We start from the raw sequence: 22,034 nt of genomic DNA, 5'->3' as shown, positions 1-22,034 counted from the left end.
AAAAAAAAAAAAAAAAAAAAAAAAAAAAAAAAAGCTTGATCTAACAATTCAAACATTCCTTTCAAACACACAACAGTTACGAAAATCAATCACATACAAGACAATAAAGCAAGTCTCTACAAATATGTCAAAAGATTGCTACTATATAGATCTCATTCTCTGACAATGTGATTGACTTAGAATTCAATGACAAAATATACACCTAAAAAACCTACGTGTTTTGGAACACACTTCTAAACAGCCTACAGGCCAAAGAATAACAAAAATTAGAAAACACTTAGAACTGAATGAAAAAAGTTTACAAATGACAAACTGAGATGCAGCTAAAGTAGAAGTTTCATAGCCCCAAATGATGTTAATAGTAGAGAGGCTAAAAATTAATGAGTTTTAAAAGCTGTGGACTTATTTCTGGGGAAATTTTTAAAAGATGATGGGAGACACAATTAATAACTGCTGTGGATAATAAAAAGGTAAGATTCTTCAGAATAACTTAGTATAAACTGTACAACTTACAGGAAACGAGCACATTACAAGAAAAATAGTTTACCTAAACTGCCTTAACCAGAAATAGAAAACATAAACAGTCAGTAGTTTAAAACCTTCCCAGAAAAAAAGCCATCCTGGCCCAGATAATTTTATCAGCAAGATCTACCAAATATCCCAGGAATGATTCCAACCTTAAAACTATCCCAGAGAACAAAGAGGAAACCACTCCCCAACTCATTCTGAGCATCACAACCTTATAGTAAAACTTGTAAGGAAAAAGAAGGAACAAAATACAGACTATGAACCTACGTGAAAAATCCTAAACAAAACATTAGCAAACCTTTATCTATGAAGGTTTTGTAACTGCCCCAAACTGGAAGAACCAAATGTCCCTGAAGTGGGAAATGGATAAACAAACTGTAGCATAACCATACAATGGGACATTCAGCAATAAAACAGAAATGAACTACTGACATAAGCAACCACATGGATCAATCTCAAATACACTATGCTAAGGGAAAGCAGCTAGGGTTAAAAGGCAATGTTCTACAAGACTCCATTTATATGACATTCTGGAAAAGGCGAAAGTATAGGGTCAGAAAACAGACCAGTGGTTACCAAGTAGGGTTGGTGGCATGAGGGAATCGGTGGGAGTTAATGAAACTGTTCTATGATAGTGATGGCTGGCAATGGTTACCCAACTGCTTGCATTTGTCAAAACTCAAAGAACTATACAGTTAAATGGGTAAATTTTTACTGTATATAAATCATACATTCACAAAAAAGAGGAAAAGAAAAAATTAACAAACCAAATCCATGATGTATAAAAATGATATATCATGAACTAACTGGATTTATCCCAATCATACAAGGGTGGTTTAACACTACAAAAATCAATTAATATAATCCATTACACTAATAAATTAAAGGAGAAAAATTAGATGCTCTTCTCCATAAATGAAGAAAAAAGATTTGATAAACTTCAAAATTCATTCATGCTGAAAATTTCAAACAAGGAATGGGGGCTGGGGTGGGGGTGAACACCTCCTTTACCCAATAAAGGACTCCTACAAAAAACTTAGCCAACATCATATCTAAAAGTAAATGGCAAAAGTATCCCCCGTAAGTTAGGGAACAAAGGTGCCCACTACCACTTATGTTAAAAACTGTATTATTAGTCCTGACCAGCACTTAAGGCCAAAAGTGGTGAAAGATCAGAATGAAACAAAACTTGACATCACCCAACAATACGACTATCTACTATCTGCAAAAAGAATTCACAGATAAAACACCAGAATCATTTCAATGAAGTACACTACCAAAATAACTAGTTACCCCTTTAGAGGAAGAAGCATATCATCACTAATTGAAAATTTAAATTCCATTACCTTGACTAGATTCAGTAGTGTCAGATTTCAGGGAAAGCTGTTTTGTTCCATCTTTAACTTTTTTCAACCGGTTCTTATCTCCTGGTAAAGTCAATTTTTGCCTGAGTGGTTTTAATTCAAATGCCTGAAAAGTTTTGACCTGTGTTTTCTCCTCAGGAGCTACTTCTTTACTTGAGTCCTTTATAATACTGACATTATCAGTGCTTGTTTGGTCCTCAAAGTTCAGTGTTTTAGGATCTTCTTGCACATTCTCCTCTTTGCTACTCAAAGCTAGTTTTTCATCCTTATTGATGCACTCTAGTTCCAACTGTATTTGCTTATACTTCAAAAGTAAATCTTCAAAAGTTTCTTCCCCACAGTTTTCACTTTTTGATGAATAATTCTGTTTTCTTGATGGAGATCTTCCAAAACTTTTAGCTGAACAGCATATTAAGGAAACCAGTTTCCAAAAATTTTCCAGTTAATTTAACAAAAACACATTAGACTACAGATGAATTGTCTCCCTTTTTCATGTTTTTCAAGGAAGATGAATTGGTATTTTAAAATTACTAAATGCCATTTAACATATGTGCTGCTAATGCCCACTTTCATTATGTGCCCATACTTTAAAATTAACAAGTATGCATATAAATAGTCCACTTACAAAATCACTCGTGTCAATTATTACCTGTTGTATCCACAGGTATTACACCTAGTTAGGTTATAGCATCCTTCCTTCTGCAGGTTATCAGGAAAGCCCATAATGAGCTGGATGTTAGAGATTCCTTTCTGAAGGAAGAGGGGAGAAACTGAATGGTTTGTCACAGATGTGGATAATTTACACTTCAGATAATCAGAAGAAAACGTTTTTTCTTTCTAATTAGTTTCTCGTCATGTCTCAAATTTTTAAAAAGAGATAAAAAATTAACACTGACAATAGTTAAGACTAAGTTATGAATAAGAAACACTGTATTAAAACCTAACAGATAACAAGTACAGAGCTCATCAAGTATACTAACATCCAACATATACATAACTAAGACAATGAAGGCAGTTAAATAATAAAAAAAAAACACAAGTTGTATTCAAAATATATCTTCTAATTTCCCCCTGAAGAAAAGGATATCTAAAACCAATTACTTTTGTTTTTTTTCTTCTCTAACATAGTGATACATAAAACTTAACTTCTTGGTTGGAAATGGCTACAAGGTTCCAAACTACAATTTTTATTCAAATTAATTCATACATATGAGAACTGTTCCACCTCACTTCTCCAGCCTAGAAATTAACAAAAGACAAGTAGTGGTTTTAATATGTCATTTATAGATCATTAAATTCGCTACGATATAACATTACAGTTCCCTAAATAGTTTCTTCTCTGTGTAACAACTTAATGGAAAAGCAATCTACAAAGATTTTTTTTTTTTGCGGTACGCAGGCCTCTCACTGTTGTGGCCTCTCCCGCCGCGGAGCACAGGCTCCGGACGCGCAGGCTCCGCGGCCACGGCTCACGGGCCCAGACGCTCCGCGGCATGTTGGATTCTCCCGGACCGGGGCACGATCTCGCGTCCCCTGCATCAGCAGGCGGACTCCCAACCACTGCGCCACCAGGGAAGCCCCAAATATTTTTAAACTTCCCTAATGACCAATTTAAGAATGGGAATTACCACCAAATATTTTAGAAACTAAATGAGCACTACAATTGAAAATCTTTAACAGTTCTGCAGCAAAACTGTTCTAGTAAACCTGTTTCTCTGATCTCTTCAGAGCTCAGTTTCTTGAAACAATACTAGTTTCTTATTACCTGTCTTACTCCTCCACCAAATGGAATCTGGCTTCTGCTGGCTGAGTTTATCCACCCTGACTTCTCTGCAGCACTAAACACTGTAAACTACTTCTCTCTTAGCTTCTGTAACTCTACTCTCCCTTTGTTTCCTTTTTTTTTTTTTTTTTTTTTTTTTTTTTGCCTGTAAGTCTTCATGACTCCTTTCTCTTCCAACTACTGCAAAAATGGTGCTCGCCAGTGAGCTCTACTTAGTCTTTCAATTTTGAGCGTTCTAATGCACTCCCATAGTTTTGGCTGGTGATAGCCATTTAGAGTTCTATCTCCCACAAGCCATTCTCCATCCTATTGGTAGACTAATCTTTCTAGAACACAAATCTGATCAGATCTCATCCCTTGTTTTAATCTAAGAATAGAGCCCAAAATCCTTAAAATGGCATATAATGCTTTCATGATTCCTTTCCAATCTCACCTCTTCCATGTTTATCACAATTTATGCATAGCTTTGTGTCTAGGTTCTTCTGTTCTTCAAATTGACCCCAATTCAAATATCACCCACTATGTGAAGTCGGGCAATTACCTGCTCCCCCACCCCACCATTACATACTCTCTGTACATAAACTATGTAATTATCTACATTTACATCTCACTTTTCCAATGTAGCTACAGTAACTTAAAAAAAAATATATGGGGCTTCCCTGGTGGCGCAGTTGTTGAGAGTCCGCTTGCCGATGAGGGGGGCGCGGGTTCGTGCCCCGTGAGGGGGGGGGCCCGCGAAACCAAAAAAAAAAAAAAAAAAAAAAATATATATATGACTAGAGTCCTTGGAAACATTCACAAAGGGAAAAGATTCAATACGCTAACAAAAAAATAAAATAACTAAAGGACAGAAAAATGAGAAGCAACTGAGCTATGACTAATTAATCTCCTTCAAGGCTAAATGAAATCTCCTACTTCTGTCTATGCAGAACAGCTACGATGACACCAGCACTTAAAAGATTTAATTTGAAATTGGTCAAGATGCAATTTCTAACTGAAACCTGGTTTAAAAAAAGAACTGCCATTCAACCTTTACAATTGCAGGTGAAACTGGAATGACTTTCTACTGATGAGACACTGGACTCATTATGTTAGCTCTGATCAGATTTGAAAGTTTAAATCAGCAGCCATCCAAAGGAGATATATGCTAAGATTGACTGACAAAGTGTCTCTCACTAAGGAAAATTAAAAATGAATGAGAATGAAAATAACTACTGCAATAGAATCTATTTGGTGTATTAGATTCTGATAGAATCTAATATCTAAATAGAATATGGATCTAAGTAAAATAGAATCTAAATAGAATCTAAATAGAATAATGGTTATTCTATTTCTTTAAAGCTGCATCTAGCATACCTTAATTATTACAGAAAAAAAAAGTTTTAAAAAACAAAAACCCACCTGCATTCATGCTACCTCACTTCTAGATTATGGAAGTGAGTCACAGAATAATCCTTATTCTTTCTTAATGCAATATTTGTAAAATGTCATTATTACAATCATACAGTAGAAATATGAATTAAACTTAGTACAATCATGGTATTAAAGGAATTTGAATTAACAAAATTTTGTATTACAAATTTTGTTTGCTCACATTACACAACAGTGGCTGGGAGCTATGTTTTCCTTCACAAATTCTTATAAAGAATACCACCTCTAGGATGGATTAGTGATACTTCACAAGGAAAACAATGAGCAGAAGATCAAAACAATCATCCTTAAGTGCAGCATCTGTGAAAAGAAAAACAGCAAGAGAGCTCATTTCTGATAAGTTACTACAGAAATCAAACTGGATATTTTTCCCGTACTTGTTTCACAACATCATGTGCCTGTTCATTAAAAAGAACATATAAGATTAACAATTAATAAAGGTATGTGGTAGAGGTACTGAATGAATGGACAGAAAGAAGGCAAAGGCAGGAAGTAGGCAAGTCCACGTACCACTTCCTACTCTAATATAAAATAAGAAAAAACTTTAAGCTCCCATAGTACTTTTTACATACCTGAATTTGAACTTTTTACATTGAACTATAATTATTTACATTTGCCTCGCCAACACAAATTAAAAGTTACATCTTTGTATTCTTAAAAAATTTACATATTTGTACTTAAATAGCCTTTCCATTTTTAGGCTCAGAATTGACAATGAACAAATCCTTGGTTAAAAAAATATCTTGGGCAGAGGTTTTCTAACTTTATTGAAAGAGCATTCCTCTTTTTAAAAGTTAAATACCTACATGATTTTTTTTCTGAAACAATCCTGGAGTGCTCCTAACCCAACTTTTGATTGTAGAAGTTTTTTCAGAGCAGTAGCACCAGAAGCTCCTACTTCTTACCTAAACCTACATTTCTGGTCCCCTTCCGATCCCGACATCTGGGAAAGACAGTTTGGTCCTAAGTATTCTGTGAAAAAAATGTTGAGTGTCTCCCAAACTCATGTCTTTATATATAAGTTTTATATATAATGAATATACTAAAAAATCATTACACCATGGAAATTACAACCAGTAATAAATGTTCTAAGTAAACTATTTTTATGCAGTTATCATGGAATATGTCAAGACACAGTTCTACAAAAAATCTGAAAAAGTATATATTACATTACTACAATAAATTATAATACTATATAATAACTGAATCACTTTTCTGTACACTTGAAACACACGTTGTAAATTAACTATATTTCAATTAAAAAAAAAAGTTTTTTAAGACATAGTTCTACAAACACATCTTAAAATGGCAAACCCTCAGATGAGTAAACTCAGGAATGTTTATGATAGCTATAAGATTAAAGGGGACAAAAACCATATTATTTTGCTATTTTCCTTCTTAACCTCTCCATAGACTCCACCTTCCCATAAACCCCATAGTTTCCAATATATTAAAATAAAAATGCTGTTAAGTTTCATTTTCTATCTAGCCCACATTTGTCAGCAGTAAGAGTTATAAAATGTCCAAAATGTGAACATAATAAATAGAAAAGTTAAAGAGGTAAAGTTTCCCCCAAAGATATGTGAATTTCAAACCTCTGAATTTGAGTTGACAAGGAATATACCAGTTCTTTTTTTTTTTAACTTTAAAAAAGCGGCAGTGTGTAAGAGTAAATCAAGAAAGGCAGAAACAGAATCACCAATAAAACCAGTAGGATTATGAACGATGAAACCTCACAATTTTCAATGTGACACTGCAATATGAAATAAGCAACAGTATTCCCCAAACTTTTTATGGCCAATATTTTTTTTCTCCCTCTTAACAATCTAAGGGAACTTCACATAACAAAGTTCCTGTACTAGCAAAAACAAAGGCTAATGAAACTTGGGCTTCCGATGTAATACTGCAAATCTGATTTTACACTGTCTCAGATTCCACCAGTTTGGCCCCCATCCATAACACGTTCATGTTAAAAAGCAATACACCCAATAAAGCAATTTTAAGAAATAACGCTACAGTTTGACACATGGGTGGGGATTACCAAAGAACCGCCTACGTTAAGTATACTGGCACAGTGAAAACAAGCGGTTCTGACGGTTCCGAAAAGTTACTCATCTCACAAATCTGACAAGACGCTAAAGGGAACTTCAGTGACACACCCAGGGCAGACCGCCACGTTAAGGATACAACTCTTCCGAGGTGGAGAGGGCTCTCGCCAGCTCTGACTGCTGCCGAATCCGGATCCAGCTCCTCCTCCCAGAGGAGGTCTGCCCCCCGGCTTGCCTCCTCGCTCACCCCCTCCTCGCCCCCGACTCCAGCGACTCCCACCCCGGTAAGGCCTGCCTCGAAAACGGAAACGGTCCAAGGCGATGTGGCTCCGTTCCCAAAAGGACGGTCGGGGGCTGCTTTCGGACAGTGAGCTCGAAGGCATCCGCACGGAGGGGGGGTGAGACCGGAACGGCTCTTTGGGTCGGTAGCTGCTGTGTCCCCTGAGGTGGCCCCGCTCCGACGCGTGCCGCGAGCGTGAAAAATTCCTCAGCTGCTGCTGAGAAGAGGACGACGACGAGGAGGAGCCACCGCCTCCGCCGGATCCACCGCCCCGGGCCGGGTGAGGAGGCCTTCGCCGCGGGTACGGTAACAGCCCGCCGCCACTGCTGGTGCTGCTGCTCCGGCTCCGTACCTGGCTGTTATTATCGTCGTCGCTGATCTCCCCATCTTCAAGCTCCCCTTCTTCCTTGGGCGAGAGGCCACTGGAGGCCGGGGCCGGAGTATCTGCAGTCGCCATCCCGGGAGCAGCGCGTTCCACACAACCTTAGCGCCCTGTCCGGGGATCCGCCCGTCAGCTGCCTTCCTGCTCAGTTTCCTTCTTTCTCAACGGACCCGGTCGGTGCGGCCTTACCCTACTTGCTCACCTAGCGGGCTCTGCTCCCCAACTTCCCCGCACCCCAGCTCTTTCTCGCCGGACCGTCGCAACCCACTTCCCTGCCCTAGCGCCCCCTTGCTCCTCCGCGATCTGGGCTCTTCCGCCTCGCGAGAAGAGAGCTCTGGAAGTGGCTCTGCTCGTGACGTCACTTCCTGCGGCACGCAGGAAACAAGGCTCCCAGTTCACGCGATAATAATTAGCACAACGCGATTCTCACTGGGAGTTGTAGTCTTTTTTTTTGGCTCTCGCTTAGAGTTTGTCCTTCCAGTCTGAGGCCCGTCCCCACTCCAGACGCTGCTTTGGGGTTTCTGGGTGCGTGGTGGGGTAGGTGGGCCCGTTCTTAATCTCGGCCGTGAGAGTTTCAGAGTGATGGGGGGATGGGAGGGACACACGTCTTCTTTTTAATTGCTCGGAGGACAGCTGCTGAAGAGAAGCAGTAGTCCTACTCCCTTTTGGGAGCCTGAGAGAGGACGGGGTGCGTCCGCCATGTTGGTGAAGGCAAACGAAGGGAACTAGAGCTCCAGGACTGTCGGCTCCTGTGGCTCAAGTCCGCCATATTAATAAAGAGAAAGGGAAGGCTGACACCCCCCCCTCCCCGCACACATACGTACACCCTTTCTTCCCACCTAGCTCCCTCAGCTTAGCTGGGTGGGCCTTTCCCCAGCCTTGCTTGCCCAGTCTCTTCCCGAAGGAAGCGTAGCAGCCCGCGCCTCAGATTAGGCTTAAGACAGCGCCGAATGAGGGCGAAAGGGAAATGCCGACCAATTGTGCCGCGGCGGGTTGTGCTACTACCTACAACAAGCACATTAACATCAGCTTCCACAGGTAACCTGGGCAGGGAGTGGGGGTGACGGAAACGGGAGTTCCTAGGCTGGGTATCGCTTGTGTGGAAAGAACAGGATTCTACTAATTCTAATAACTTCGCTAGCTAGCTAGCTAGTAGCAGGGACGCATCATTTTTGCCCTTTGTGTGTGTTTCTCAAATCTGTCCAATTTTTCGCTCCCTTCGGGGAAGGTTTACTCACTTTGTAAAAGAGAGCCAAGTTCTCTCCGTAATTACTCCTTCTCTAGAAAGTGACAGGGGGATACCTTAATTTTCTATTCTTTTACTCCCTATGTGTTAGACCAAGTTTTGATATTAATGACGCCATAAGAGGAAGCAAGATCTGCCTTTTCAAGTCAGCAATCACCTAAAAAGCCTGCTGTGTTCCCGTATAATTAGTCAATTCTCACTAGCTGGATTGACATGGGAAGCATTTAAATTTCAAAGAGTCACGCACAGTAACTCTGCGGAAAAATTGAGTCATCATCGTAAGTAGCCGTGGCATTAAGCGATGTTAATGAAAGTGGAAAAAATAAGCTTTCTATTCTTACTAGAACAGAGTAGTATAAAAAGAACCCAGGTTATGTTTTGCCTTCGTTTGCTGGAAGAGCAATCAAAATTCTTTATTTCTGTCAAATCAGAACTCTGGAAAGCGCTTTGAACCCTACATGAAACATAATAAGTACTTGGTAAATGTTTACCTTCTCTGCAAGTGCCTGCCATATGCCTGAAGAAAAGAAGCATTCAAAAAGTTAAGTACAAACAGTTCTGATTTTATATACCTCACAACTTAAGATCTTAGAATGTAGAAAATGATATCCTTGACCTTTCTCCCTACTTCATTATGACAAAATGTACCCACATATTAAAAGTTACCACTAAAAAAAAAATCCTTGTGGTGTTTCTGTTTTTCATCTACTTCATGCAAATGTAGTGCTTTATTCATTCATCCATCAAATGTGTACCAAGCTCTTATTTCCCTGACATGGTGCTAGGGATCCAGAGAATTCTTAACCTTCCTGGAGTTGGAATGAGAAAGACCAACATAAATAATTGTGGTCAAGTGCCAAAGAAGAGACCTTCAGGGTCTCTAACTTAGCCTTGGAAAGTCAAAGAACACTTCTCAAAGGATGTGAAATTTCAAACGAGACCAAAAGATGACATAGATTTGGTCCTGTACGATACTTAAAGGATTTTCTATTTTATCCAATGAGTACTTGAGAAGCTATGGAGGGCTTAAATAAAAAGAATGGCGTGATTAGATTTGTATATTAAAAAGCCCTCAGGCTGCAGTGCAGAGAATTACAGTGTTACTTAAAGTGCTGGTCAAGCATCATCAAGAGATGAATTTGACAGAAAGGAGCTTATTACAGAATGTTAATGCACCTGCTATTTCACAAGGATATCCTGCTACAGCATCAATTGAACTAAGTGTACTTCTGTTGCTGGCACAATCAGCACTAGATTAGAAGAGGTGAGCGTTGATAGAGAAAAAAGTTGGGAACCTGTAGTAGAACAATGGAGAGTCCACCCAGTGGCCTAGACTACAGTGGTACTGACAGTAGAGATGGAAAGTGGACAGACTTGAGAAATGTTTGAGGAGAAACTACCATATATGGTCATTTGATTTGGAAGATGAGGGGGAGGGAGGATTCAAGGGACCAATAATGAATGTTTAGGAGATGCACAGTGGTACCCTAACATACATACCTCCTCTCCCTGTTTGACTGTTTGCTATGAAATTAACATTTTCATGTGTAACCCCAGAAGTTTAGGGGTTAAAATAACATTATTTATAATAAAATTAATCTCTATTTCATAATAAACACTATTCACTCCTTTCCTAGGACATTGGTAGACTTCTTTATCCCCATGTACAGCTTATATTGCCTAAACTTACTGTCACCATTTTTCTTTTACTCAGCCCATTCCAGTCTAAGTGTTGCCAATAATAATCTTTTGAAACTGTTCTTGCTAACATAAATTGTCACTCCAGCGTCCTTTTTTCATGGCATGTGATCATTTCCTCCTTGAAATACTCTCTACTTTGAATTATTTGATACTAATTTTGTGATTTACATCTTACTTTTTTGGCCTAACTTCAGTCTCCTCTGCCACTCCACCCCCTGACCAAGGTCTTCCCACTCTTATCAGAAGGATTGCAATGGTTCCTGTGGTCTTGGTTAATATTTACCTGTTAATGCCTCCCAAATCAATACCTCTGGTCCAACTCTCTCTAATGAGTTTTAGACCTATCGGTAAAGTGTCTCAGTTATTTCCCTGGTCTCTTCAGTTCCTCACATTCAGCGTACTAAAACTGTACTACTGAACTTGCCCTTCCCCCAAACCTACACCACTTCCCATATTCCCTTTCTCAGTAAATGGAAACACCATCCACCCAGAAACCAGGAGGTCATCCTCCCTTGACTTCTCACCATTCCCTCGCAGTTGGATTATTACAACAACCTTTTAACTGGTTCACTGCTTCCATTCATGCACTCCTAACCGCTCTTCTGTAATCAATAGTGTGTTGCTAAATTTTTAACAACAGGATTTCCAGGAAAGGGGGAAAGCCCTGATTTGTAATGTTTGTCCAATTTCCATGATATAAATACTCCCACCATAACTGGTTATAAGCTACCAATATGACATCACTGATCATGGAGTTGGGAAGAAACATGCAATACTACCCTATTCTATAGCATTTATTCCATACAGGTGTAACAGACATAAGTAACCTGAAGAGTATAGACAACAGTAAAATAATTAGGAAGTGATGGGTTTTTAGTATTTATTACCTTTGTTTTTAATTTATTTAAATGCAAACTTACATAATTTAATTTTTAATAATGGCTGTGTTTAACAATCAGTTAAAACATTTTCTGTTGACAGCTCTAAATTAGGCCTCTTAATGGCTTACCAATGCCATTTTGGATAAAGTTCAAAATTACTTTTTAACTTGGAAAGTCCTCCATCTTCGTTTCATGTCATAACACTCTTCCTGTCCCCAAGATACTCTTTAACACTCTTCACTACTACCATCCTAATTTCCCTAGCTAATTCGTACTGTCTTAAGGCCTCTTGACGAGATTAGCTCTTCCTGTTTTATGGTTCCGTGCAATCCTGTACTTACACTTTTATAAACTCATGACACTTGTAATTACTTTTATAATAATAATAAACAGCATTTATTTAGTATTTACCACATACTATGCATTGGGCTGAGCATTTACTCACAATGTCTCATTTAATCCCTAGAACCACACTAGGTACCATTATTACTCCACTTTATGGATGATGAAACTGAGGCCTAAAAAGATTAAACAACATTCTTAAAGTCACCCAGCTATTACATGAAGGAGCTGGGATTGATACCTGGTTTGATTACAGAGACTATTTTCAGCCACTCTTTATTACTACATCAAGCTATTTGATTCTCTACCTTCCCCATTACAGTATACCCACATAGAAGGTAGACATCATAAAGGTAGATCAGTTTTTTTTACTACTATGTCTTCAGTGCCTAGGACAGTGCTTGGAATGTAAGAGGCATTCAGCTGTTAAAGACCCAAGCAAAATAGCATTGTTAAAATACTGAGTGATTTTCCAAAACTACTAATGTTTCTGAAAGCCTGGTTCTATTATTGTGTAAACAAGAATATATCCATCTATTAATACCACGTTAATTTTTTAAAATTAATATTTACATGATTTATTATTACTTAAATTCAGTTTATGGGCTGCTTCTCCCACCCTTTGAATTTGCTGAGAAAAATCCAAACAACACGTGCAAAAACATGATTAAGGTTAATACTGTATAAAACATTATCTAAAATCAAATATAAAATTGTTGATTATTCTTATTTCAACACAGGTAATCTAAAGATTATTTAGTAATGCCAAACTAACTCCATTACTTTGTATATTCATTGATTCACTCAAAAAGTTCATTGAATGCTTACTAACAGGAAAAAGTAGTGAAAAAACAGCTCCTAACCAGGAGAAACCTGTGATCTAGTGGTGGAGATAGAAAAGTAAACAATTAGAATACAGTTATATTAGTGCTATATGATATAGGAACATCTGACCAAGTCTTCTGATCATAAAAAAACTTGTTAGGAACATGGGATTCCTAAACTGAGTCTTAAAAGAAAGAAGTAGAATTTGATCACGTTAAGGTCCAATTGGAGACGTTGGTTTCATAATTTAAAACTTTTTTTTAGTTTAAAAACGAGCTAAAAGGGGAGGGGGTGAAAGATAATATTTGAAAGAAAGTCTTCATATATGTGAAGAGTCTTATACAAATGCTAATACAATAGTGCTGATAGTACTTATTTGTGCTTGAAGTCCCAAGAAGAAGAAGTGTGCTTATAAACTAAAGCTTAATTTTTAGCTTAATCCTCAGGAAACATTTTCAGATCACTTTGAGATGAGAAAGTGATCAGAAAGCTTTGAGATGAGAATACATTACTATTAAGAGGTGAGGGCTAGGCTGAGTAGATAAAGTCTCCATTAGAGAGACTTGTATTTCTAGTGAAATGCAAAACAACGTACATATATGAAAACATGTGAACTGCAGAGTGACACACGAATGTTATCCTCAGGTGAGGGTGTGTTTGGGGCAGTGGGGGTGGGGACATGAGATGGCAGGGTGTCTAAGTAAGTAAGTCTGGACCTTCACCTCTGTGGCCCTCCCTGCTGGTAATTTGAGCAAGCCTAGTATATCTGACACAGCCAAAGCTGTTACCTAATGAAGCTTCAGTTGGGGGCTTTTGAGCCACATGATCTTCTAACAAATTTAATGGTTCTTTTTAGGTACTAGTGAGTTCATAATTAATACTTCAAGGATAAGGTAGTCAAACTAAAGAAGAGTTCAGTTCAAACTTATTACATGTGAATGTTGATTCCTCTATTTGCAAGTCAGTCAACACAGTTACCATTCGAATTTTTAGACAGTCCCTTATATTTTTCTCTTCCTTAACAGGTGTACACTGGGTGCATATCAGTATATTTTATATCTGAAATAAATATAAAAGGAAAAACATTCCTGCTGGGCTTGTCATCAGCATTTTACTTTTTGTAGTAATTAATTATGCCTTCTACTGTACAACATAGCTTAAGAGGTCATTTTTTAAAAATATATGCAGTTTAACTTCATGCAAGTAATATAGTGAATTATAAATTCATATATTCTGTATTTATATTAAGCAAATTTTTGTTGAGTCCCAACTGTTTGCAAGGCACTACGTAAGTGTTAAAGTTAGATAAAAAGATAAAATGAGGGCTTTCCTGGTGGCGCAGTGGTTGAGAGTCCGCCTGCCGATGCAGGGGACATGGGTTCGTGCTCCAGTCCGGGAAGATCCCACATGCCGTGGAGCGGCTGGGCCCGTGAGCCATGGCCGCTGAGCCTGCGCGTCCGGAGCCTGTGCTCCACAACGGGAGAGGCCCCAATAGTGAGAGACCCGCGTACTGCAAAAAAAAAAAAAAGATAAAATGATCCATGTCCTCGAAAAACTTATAATCTTCTTTGATTTCACTGGAAATTTATTAAAATGGAAAATTACAAAGCAATGTAGTAAGTATCATAATGAACACAGAGGAAGGAATACCAGAATCTGTCTTGATAAAATTTAATCTGTAGATGATCTGATTTGTCTTGACCAGGTACATGAGCAGCAGATCAAAGCACTGTAAAATTATTCCTGCTTATAATGGATCTACATAAATTTGATCTAGATCAGTTTAGTCTTGTTTATTTTACTGCCCTTGTTAAGGACTAGTTTGGGAAGAAAGGTCTCTTTTTAAAACCCTGAAAAATTAAACCACTTAAGTTAGTTTTTTATTAACTTTTTTACAACTTATAAAAATGAGCATGAATTGGTTTCTGTTCCAGTATCTGGATACCGGAAATTGTTAAATTTTTATGTAAATGGAAGACACTTTAAATTGTTACCTTTCAAATTTTCTTTTAACCATTGAGGTACAACCAGAATTGTGATAGTTGGAATTTGAGTTGCCTTTTTTTTTTTTTTTTTTAAAGGTTTCCTTTGGATCCTAAAAGAAGAAAAGAATGGGTTCGCCTGGTTAGGCGCAAAAATTTTGTGCCAGGAAAACATACTTTTCTTTGTTCAAAGCACTTTGAAGCCTCCTGTTTTGACCTAACAGGACAAACCAGACGACTTAAAATGGATGCTGTTCCAACCATTTTTGATTTTTGTACCCACATAAAGTCCATGGTAAGTAAAACTACTTTTACGCCATTTTAACCATTTTTAGAATCCACCCCTTTTTGTTTGTAACATGGAACAATTAAGAATATATTGAGAAAAAAAAAAAAAAAGAATATATTGAGGGCTTCCCTGGGGGCGCAGTGGTTGAGAGGCTGCCTGCCGATGCAGAGGACACGGGTTTGTGCCCCGGTCCGGGAAGATCCCACATGCCGCGGAGCGGCTGGGCCCGTGAGCCATGGCCGCTGAGCCTGCGCGTCCGGAGCCTGTGCTCCGCAACGGGAGAGGCCGCAACAGTGAGAAGAGGCCTGCGTACCAAAAAAAAAAAAAGAATATATTGAAATTCATATATAATGCTGTGCCTCAAGAAAACAGCAAAACTGAAGTAAAGATGCAGGCTAGAATTAGTGCTCAGCACTCCTGTCTCCAATATTCTTTCCCCAACCTAAACTGTTTTATTATATTGGAATTTTACATCATTGTTTATTATTATCAATAATTGACCCATTGGTAAAACTGAGAAATGGTAATGAAACCTCCAGCATCGCTCTGCTCTGATTTTAAGATGATATGCAAATAATGTGTGTTAAGTGCTTTCAGGGCAGCACACCCAAAGAATACCAGAGTTACACCAAAGAATATAAGTTCAGAGGGAGGCATAACAGAAAACCTCATAGAGCTCAGGCATTTCGGCTGGGCTTGAGCTTGGAGTTTGGAACGTAGGAGAGGGTTCTTGACTTTGCACAGCACAGCTGCAATAGCATGATGAGAACAAAAGATAATGAGTTGAGGAGTGAATGGAAAATAAGTGTTAGCAAGTGATATTTAAAAGGAAGGAGACATTTAAGGTATAGTATGAATGTATTAAAACAATGTTTTATCTAGTTAGGGAAGATCTGATCAGAGGGGAAAAAGCTAGCTGAGAAAGACAGGGTCACTGAAAGGTTCAGAAGGGAGGTTGTCAGAGTGGAAATTGAAAAGTGCCTTTCCCTCATGTAAGAATCCTCAAAGAAATGTCAACAAAATAAAGTTTAGCTTTGAAAAGGAGGATAGACATCTTTTCCTCTGAGAGAGGAAAAATCACTGCTTTTCTTGAGTTATTTTTGACAGTTAAATTTGTAAATCTACATGAGTTACTATCTGAATGGAAGAGAAGGGAGAGGAGATTGTGGTAAACCAATTATCACAGATATTAGAAAAGCTCCAGGAGGGCAAGCATTTCATATCTGAATCCTCAGAACCTCAAATAGTGCCTGGTACATAGTACAAACTCATATATTTATTGAATTTGAAGTATACCTTGTTTTTGACATTTTGGTCATTTATTCATTCAACAGATGTTTACTAAACTTTACATTATGTCAAAATCCAAGTTAGATGCTGGGAATATACAGATCAAAAAAGAGTCCCTGCCAATTCCCCTAGACAGAAGGAATGCCAGTTGTAGGTTTCATGAAGACAGGAACCATATTTATCTTACTTGTTCACTGTTGTGTCCCCAGGAATTCATAAATGCATTCCTGTGTTTCAATAAATGTTTGTTGAATGAAAGACACAAAGCTATGAAATTAATCAAATAATCTGGGAACTATAAGTGGTTTAATATTATTGGAGTAAAAATTAAGATGGTGAATGGCAGCACTTCCCTGGTGGTGCAGCGGTTAAGAATCCGCCTGCCTGCCAATGCAGGGGACACGGGTTCGAGCCCTGGTCTGGGAAGATCCCACATGCTGTGGAGCAATTAAGCCCATGTGCCACAACTACCGAGCCTGCGCTCTAGAGCCCACGTGCCCCAATTATTGAAGCCTGCACGCCTAGAGCCCGTGCTCTGCAACAAGAGAAGCCACCGCAATGAGAAGCCCGAGCACCGCAACAAAGAGTAGCCCCCGCTCACCGCAACTAGAGAAAGCCCATACACAGCAATGAAGACCCAACTCAGCCAAAAATTAATTAATTAATTTTTTAAAAGATGGTGAATGGGAGAATGGGGTGAGATCCTAAATGGTACAGTATGCCATGTAGATATTTTGGCATATAAAAAAGATATTTTTTTCTTTAAATAATAGGAAGGCAAAGAAGAATTTAGCCAGTATTAAATCATCAAATCTGTTAGAAAATTATTGTGTGGCAGAAAATAGACTAGTGAGGATCAAAATGAGCCAGAGATCAATAAAGAAGTTTTTAATATATTCAAGCCAGACATGAATGATATGGGCTTGATATGGGTAGTAGCATTAAGAATGATGGAGAGGAGGGACTTCCCTGGTGGTTCAGTGGTTAAGACACCGCGATTCCACTGCAGGGGGCGTGGATTCCATCCCAGGTCGGGGAAGATCCCACATGCCGCACAGTGTTGCAAAATAAATAAATAAAAATAAAAACTTAAATAAAAAAAAAAAGAAATGAAGAGAGTGAAAAAAAAAAGAATGATGAAGAGGAGAGGATTTGTGATACGGATATTTAGGAGATAGAATTAATAGGACTTGATGACTAATTGAATGAAAGAGATAAAGGGAAAAAAGGGTCCTCAGGTTTCTGATTTGGAAAGAAAGTTTCTAGCCAGATTTTAAAACCTTGAGTGTATCAATAAGATATAACTGTGCATAATTAATAGGTAAATCTATTCAGGAGCTTGATACTTTGGAATATGTTTGTATTAAGTAGGACCACAGGTCTGAAATATTAATCAAATTGAGAGGATAGTATTTACCTAAAAAAGAGATCAAATCAGTATCACAAATAAACCAAATGTCTAAATGCATTCTATACTGGCCTTAGAATATTGCAAAGAATATTTTTAAGTCTCTACAGAATCATATTCAATAATTTGGAAGAGACCTAGGAAGTCCATTCTCTATTTCCAGACCAATGCTTTTATCTCTCTGGAGAGAAAAGACAAAAGGAAATAGGTGGCTGGAGTTAATTCAACCAGTTGAGAAACTTGAATCCATGACTACATGAGATAGGCTGCTGATGTTTCCTATCAAATTTTTAAAATCAGATTTTAAAAGAGCAGTTTAAATACTGTTATCCAAAACAAAATTTACTTAATTGTGATATTCCATAATTTATGTTCAACCCTCTAATTTTATTCTGCTCAGAAACTCAAGTCAAGGAATCTTCTGAAGAAAAACAACAGTTGTACTCCAAACGTACCACCTAATTTAAAATCAAACATTAGTAGTCAGCAAGTACTACTTGAACACAGTTATGCCTTTAGGAACCCTATGGAAGCAAAAAAGAGGATAATTAAACTGGAAAAGGAAATAGCAAGTTTAAGAAGGAAAATGAAAACTTGCCTACAGAAGGAACGCAGAGCAACTCGAAGATGGATCAAAGCCACGTGCTTGGTGAAGAATCTAGAAGCAAATAATATATTACTTAAGGGCACATCAGAACACATTTTACCAACTGCCTTAAACAGTCTTCCTTTGGAAGATTTCAAGATTCTTGAACAAGATCAACAAGGTAAAACGTTACCAATTCTCTAACTGCAAAACAGACTAAAAGTACCTTCAATTAGGATTTGATGCTTGAACTTCATTCTGTTCAAAGGTAAAGATATTTAAGGAAATTATTCCAAAATTGGGTATTTAATAAAGTTTTACCTGAAGTAACGACGTTACTGCATAATTTATGAAGACTTGGTTGCAAAAAAAAATGGAGAACTTCTTATGAAACTTATTTGAACGAGAATGGAAGTGCCTTATGTGAGAATCATGTACTTAAAATTTTTTCTAGGAAATTGTATGTTTGTAAAGTGTTTTGTCTTTTTGTCTTTTTAAACTTCTTTTAAAGAACAGTCTATGACAAGTAATGTTTTTAAATTATATTATAAAAAATTTTTTTCCTGTACCAAAGTTGGGATATTGCATTCTAAGTAATTTGCCTAGTAGGAGTTAACCAACATGAAATAAAACTTTAAAACTGCTGGATTTTGTATTAATTAAATTATTATTTTTGGCACTGTGATTGGGAAAAATTTTAGGAAAAAACCTGAAGTACAGGGCAAGTTCTTTTATTTAAACTTTTCATATCTTTTTATCAGTAAAACTGAGCTAATCATGGCCTCCCTCATAACAAAATTAGCTTTTGCAATAGCTTGTAAAATATTTTGAAAATAGTATTTTCAAGTGTGAAGTACCTTTGCATCATCCAAGTAACTCAGACTACTAAAAACAGGGAGGTGATTATATTCACCTTCTAAGAAAGTATGTTATGAAATAACAGAGATTGAGATCTAGCTTTTACTTTAAACAAAAAGATAAATGTATACCACATTTATTCTCATAATAAAAATATTACATATTCTATTTCAAAACTGATACATTAATAGGCAAACATGCTACACAGTTCCATGTTAGGAATACTCCCTCTGTCCCCATGTGTGTTGATACCAAAATTCTTAAGCTTTCTTTTTTCTCCATAAACCCACAATAGAATTGAATTATAGAAAAGTACTTACCATATTATATCTTTACAACTTATAACCTAAAATGAAGTCAATTTATCTTACACATCAGCTTGATTTTTGTCTCCTCTTTTAGTGAGAGTCAAATAGAGCAACCATACTGCATAACAGAAATAGAATGTAGATCTTTTTAAAAATACACGTGTCTCTGATAAAGCTATGCAAGTGCTAATTATTTTACAAAATAGAATATCAGAACTATTCTTATAGTTTCCATTTGAACAATTAAAGGGTTTGCCTTATTTTACCAGATAAATGTTTAATAAGAACCCTTTCCTTCAAACAGCTTTGGTCAAATCATGTAAAAATTTATTAATGTACAATCAAGTTACCCAGGCCTGATTTGAGCTTCTGACACCGCCATATGAAAGTAGCATATACATAATCACATATTACTGTAAATCCTTCCCATAAGGTAATGGCTACTTGGTGATAAAAAAATTTTTTTTATAACATTTGCTGAGATCCTAGCAAAAAGTCTTTTTATATTATTAGCACCCTTTCTTTTAATAAGGAATGCCTCCCAAGCAACTAGATGCACAAAGGCAGGAAACGTCTCTTTTAGTTATCATCAGGCACTTAAAATAAATATTTATGAAAATTCTTTTGTGTATAATGTAAACCTTGTTAGTCATGTTATCTTTTTTTTTTTTAAGTCATGTTATCTTTAATATTGGATGTAGCTCCTTGGAATTTGTCATTACATGTTTTCAACTATCTTTATATGGTTTCAAACATACACATCAGCAAACACTTACTGACCATTTCTATTTTATACCTCAAAATAAGTTGGGCAAATAATCATTTAAACATAAACTATGTTTCCCAAGTATAAACTCTCACGTGGTTCACCGCCCCTCCCCAATACAAAACAAAACACTAATGCAGGCTGATTCCCATCTACAATAATACTCTGATATCTTAATATAACATTTTTTAAATCACAAAAATAAAGCATTATAAAATACAACAAGCTTTTGGCAAAGTTACTTAGACTTCATTTATTAATATTTGAGAGTACTGAATAAACTACCACTCAGTAATTCTAAAGTAAAAATTTTTGCTGGTTTTTCCATGTCATTTTCATGTTACTGTTCCAATAACATGCTCCAAACTCTCCCTGCATCAAATTATTTTAACATACATCTGTCTACCTTAAAACTACTTTCATTCACAGAGAAAAACGTAAAAGGAATCTTTTAAAAATCGTGTTTTCAGTCTGTTGTTAAACTTATCACTTAGCTCGTAGACCATAAAACTAATCAAAATTATAACAGTTCTTTGTCCTCTGCTTTGACACAATACATATTCTCTGTTTTATGCCTGTCATTCATTCTATGTCTACCAGGCACTAACCCCTACAAAGGACCAGCCAAAGGCTAGGATTTGATATAAAGATGAATATGACATGATTTTCTGCCCTTAAGTTGCTCAAAGTCTCTTGCGAGAAACAAATATTATTCATAATACAATATGATAAATGCTATGAAAGATGTATGTGTGAAGCGCTTTGAATTGGAATTTAATGAGAACGTGTAAACTTTAGACCTTTTTACAATGAACCAGTTTTCTTTTGAAACAAACAGATTTTCTTCTTATAATGACTTACCAAAGGAGATTTTCTAGAAGGACATGGGTGTTGACCTGAATCACATACAGTGTTTATTTAATGAATTGTAAGACTTTTTTTTCCCCGTTAAAATGAACACTGAACAAATTTGTTAATGATACCTTGTTAAAAGGAAAACATAAGTAAGTAAAATATTATATCAAAGCCAAGACTGGAGTTTGACATTTGATGTTTTTACTAAACAACAAACCCTACTATCACGAATTTTTAAAAATAATTTTAACTCAGAGTCTTAAAGTGAACAAAGCACTATGGCACCAATTAGTTCTCTTACTTGCTCTTCACATATATTCTGTGTGGTAGGTGGTATTATCTCAATTTATAGATGAAGAAATCCTTGTTAATGTAATTTATTTATTCATTCAGACATTTATAATGTGTCAGCTGGCACAAGGGATAGAAATGCAGTAATCTAGGAAGTTCTAGATTGAACACTGGTCTTCAGCCTCCAAATCCTCTTCTCTGACCTCTGCATTATAACCTTCTGTCAAATATATGAATCATTAAAATAGGACAGGTTATGTGTCTCAAAAAACTAAAATAAAAAATATTGTGTGTATATATACAGTAAAGACAGTCTGTGAAGTCATTGTTGATCTCTTCTAGGTAGACTTTATAATGTTGGATTTTTCTAATCTCATTTCTCAATGTTAGAATACGGGTAAATTTTAATTTTGGTATAATATAGAAAGTGGTTCCTCTTTATGTCAGAATATGGGATTCCTTTAGTATTTAGACAGTTGGAAACTTCATAAAATTAATGATTTTATAATGTATATTAAACAATTGCATATTGTTTTCACAAAAAATGTATTCTGAGTATGTTGATATTAAAAACTTTTCCAAGGAAATTA

At 36.8% G+C, this 22,034-nt stretch overlaps 2 protein-coding genes across 3 annotated transcripts in view; one reads left to right on the top strand and one right to left on the bottom strand.

Moving 5' to 3' along the window:
- Positions 1-8,666, bottom strand: part of ZFC3H1 (zinc finger C3H1-type containing) — a 51,714-nt gene extending 43,048 nt beyond the window's left edge. For both annotated transcript variants that reach the window (XM_024736457.1, XM_024736458.1), the window contains exons 1-2: positions 7,294-8,666; positions 1,875-2,291 (exon numbers count right to left, since the gene is read on the bottom strand). In XM_024736457.1, coding sequence (XP_024592225.1) covers positions 1,875-2,291; positions 7,294-7,891 — 1,015 coding nt within the window. In that variant the 5' untranslated portion in view covers positions 7,892-8,666. The remainder of the gene's footprint in view (positions 1-1,874; positions 2,292-7,293) is intronic.
- THAP2 (THAP domain containing 2) lies at positions 8,305-22,034 on the top strand. The gene is made up of 4 exons (XM_024736459.1): positions 8,305-8,353; positions 8,660-8,854; positions 14,893-15,088; positions 18,181-22,034. Exons 2-4 carry the CDS (start codon positions 8,784-8,786, stop codon positions 18,568-18,570), a joined length of 657 nt encoding a protein of 218 aa, XP_024592227.1. The 5' UTR covers positions 8,305-8,353; positions 8,660-8,783; the 3' UTR covers positions 18,571-22,034.

The sequence above is a fragment of the Neophocaena asiaeorientalis genome, unplaced genomic scaffold, assembly GCF_003031525.2.
Source record: "Neophocaena asiaeorientalis asiaeorientalis breed wild unplaced genomic scaffold, Neophocaena_asiaeorientalis_V1.1 scaffold134, whole genome shotgun sequence".
Lineage (NCBI taxonomy): Eukaryota > Metazoa > Chordata > Mammalia > Artiodactyla > Phocoenidae > Neophocaena > Neophocaena asiaeorientalis.
This window is presented reverse-complemented; position numbering and strand designations above follow the sequence as displayed.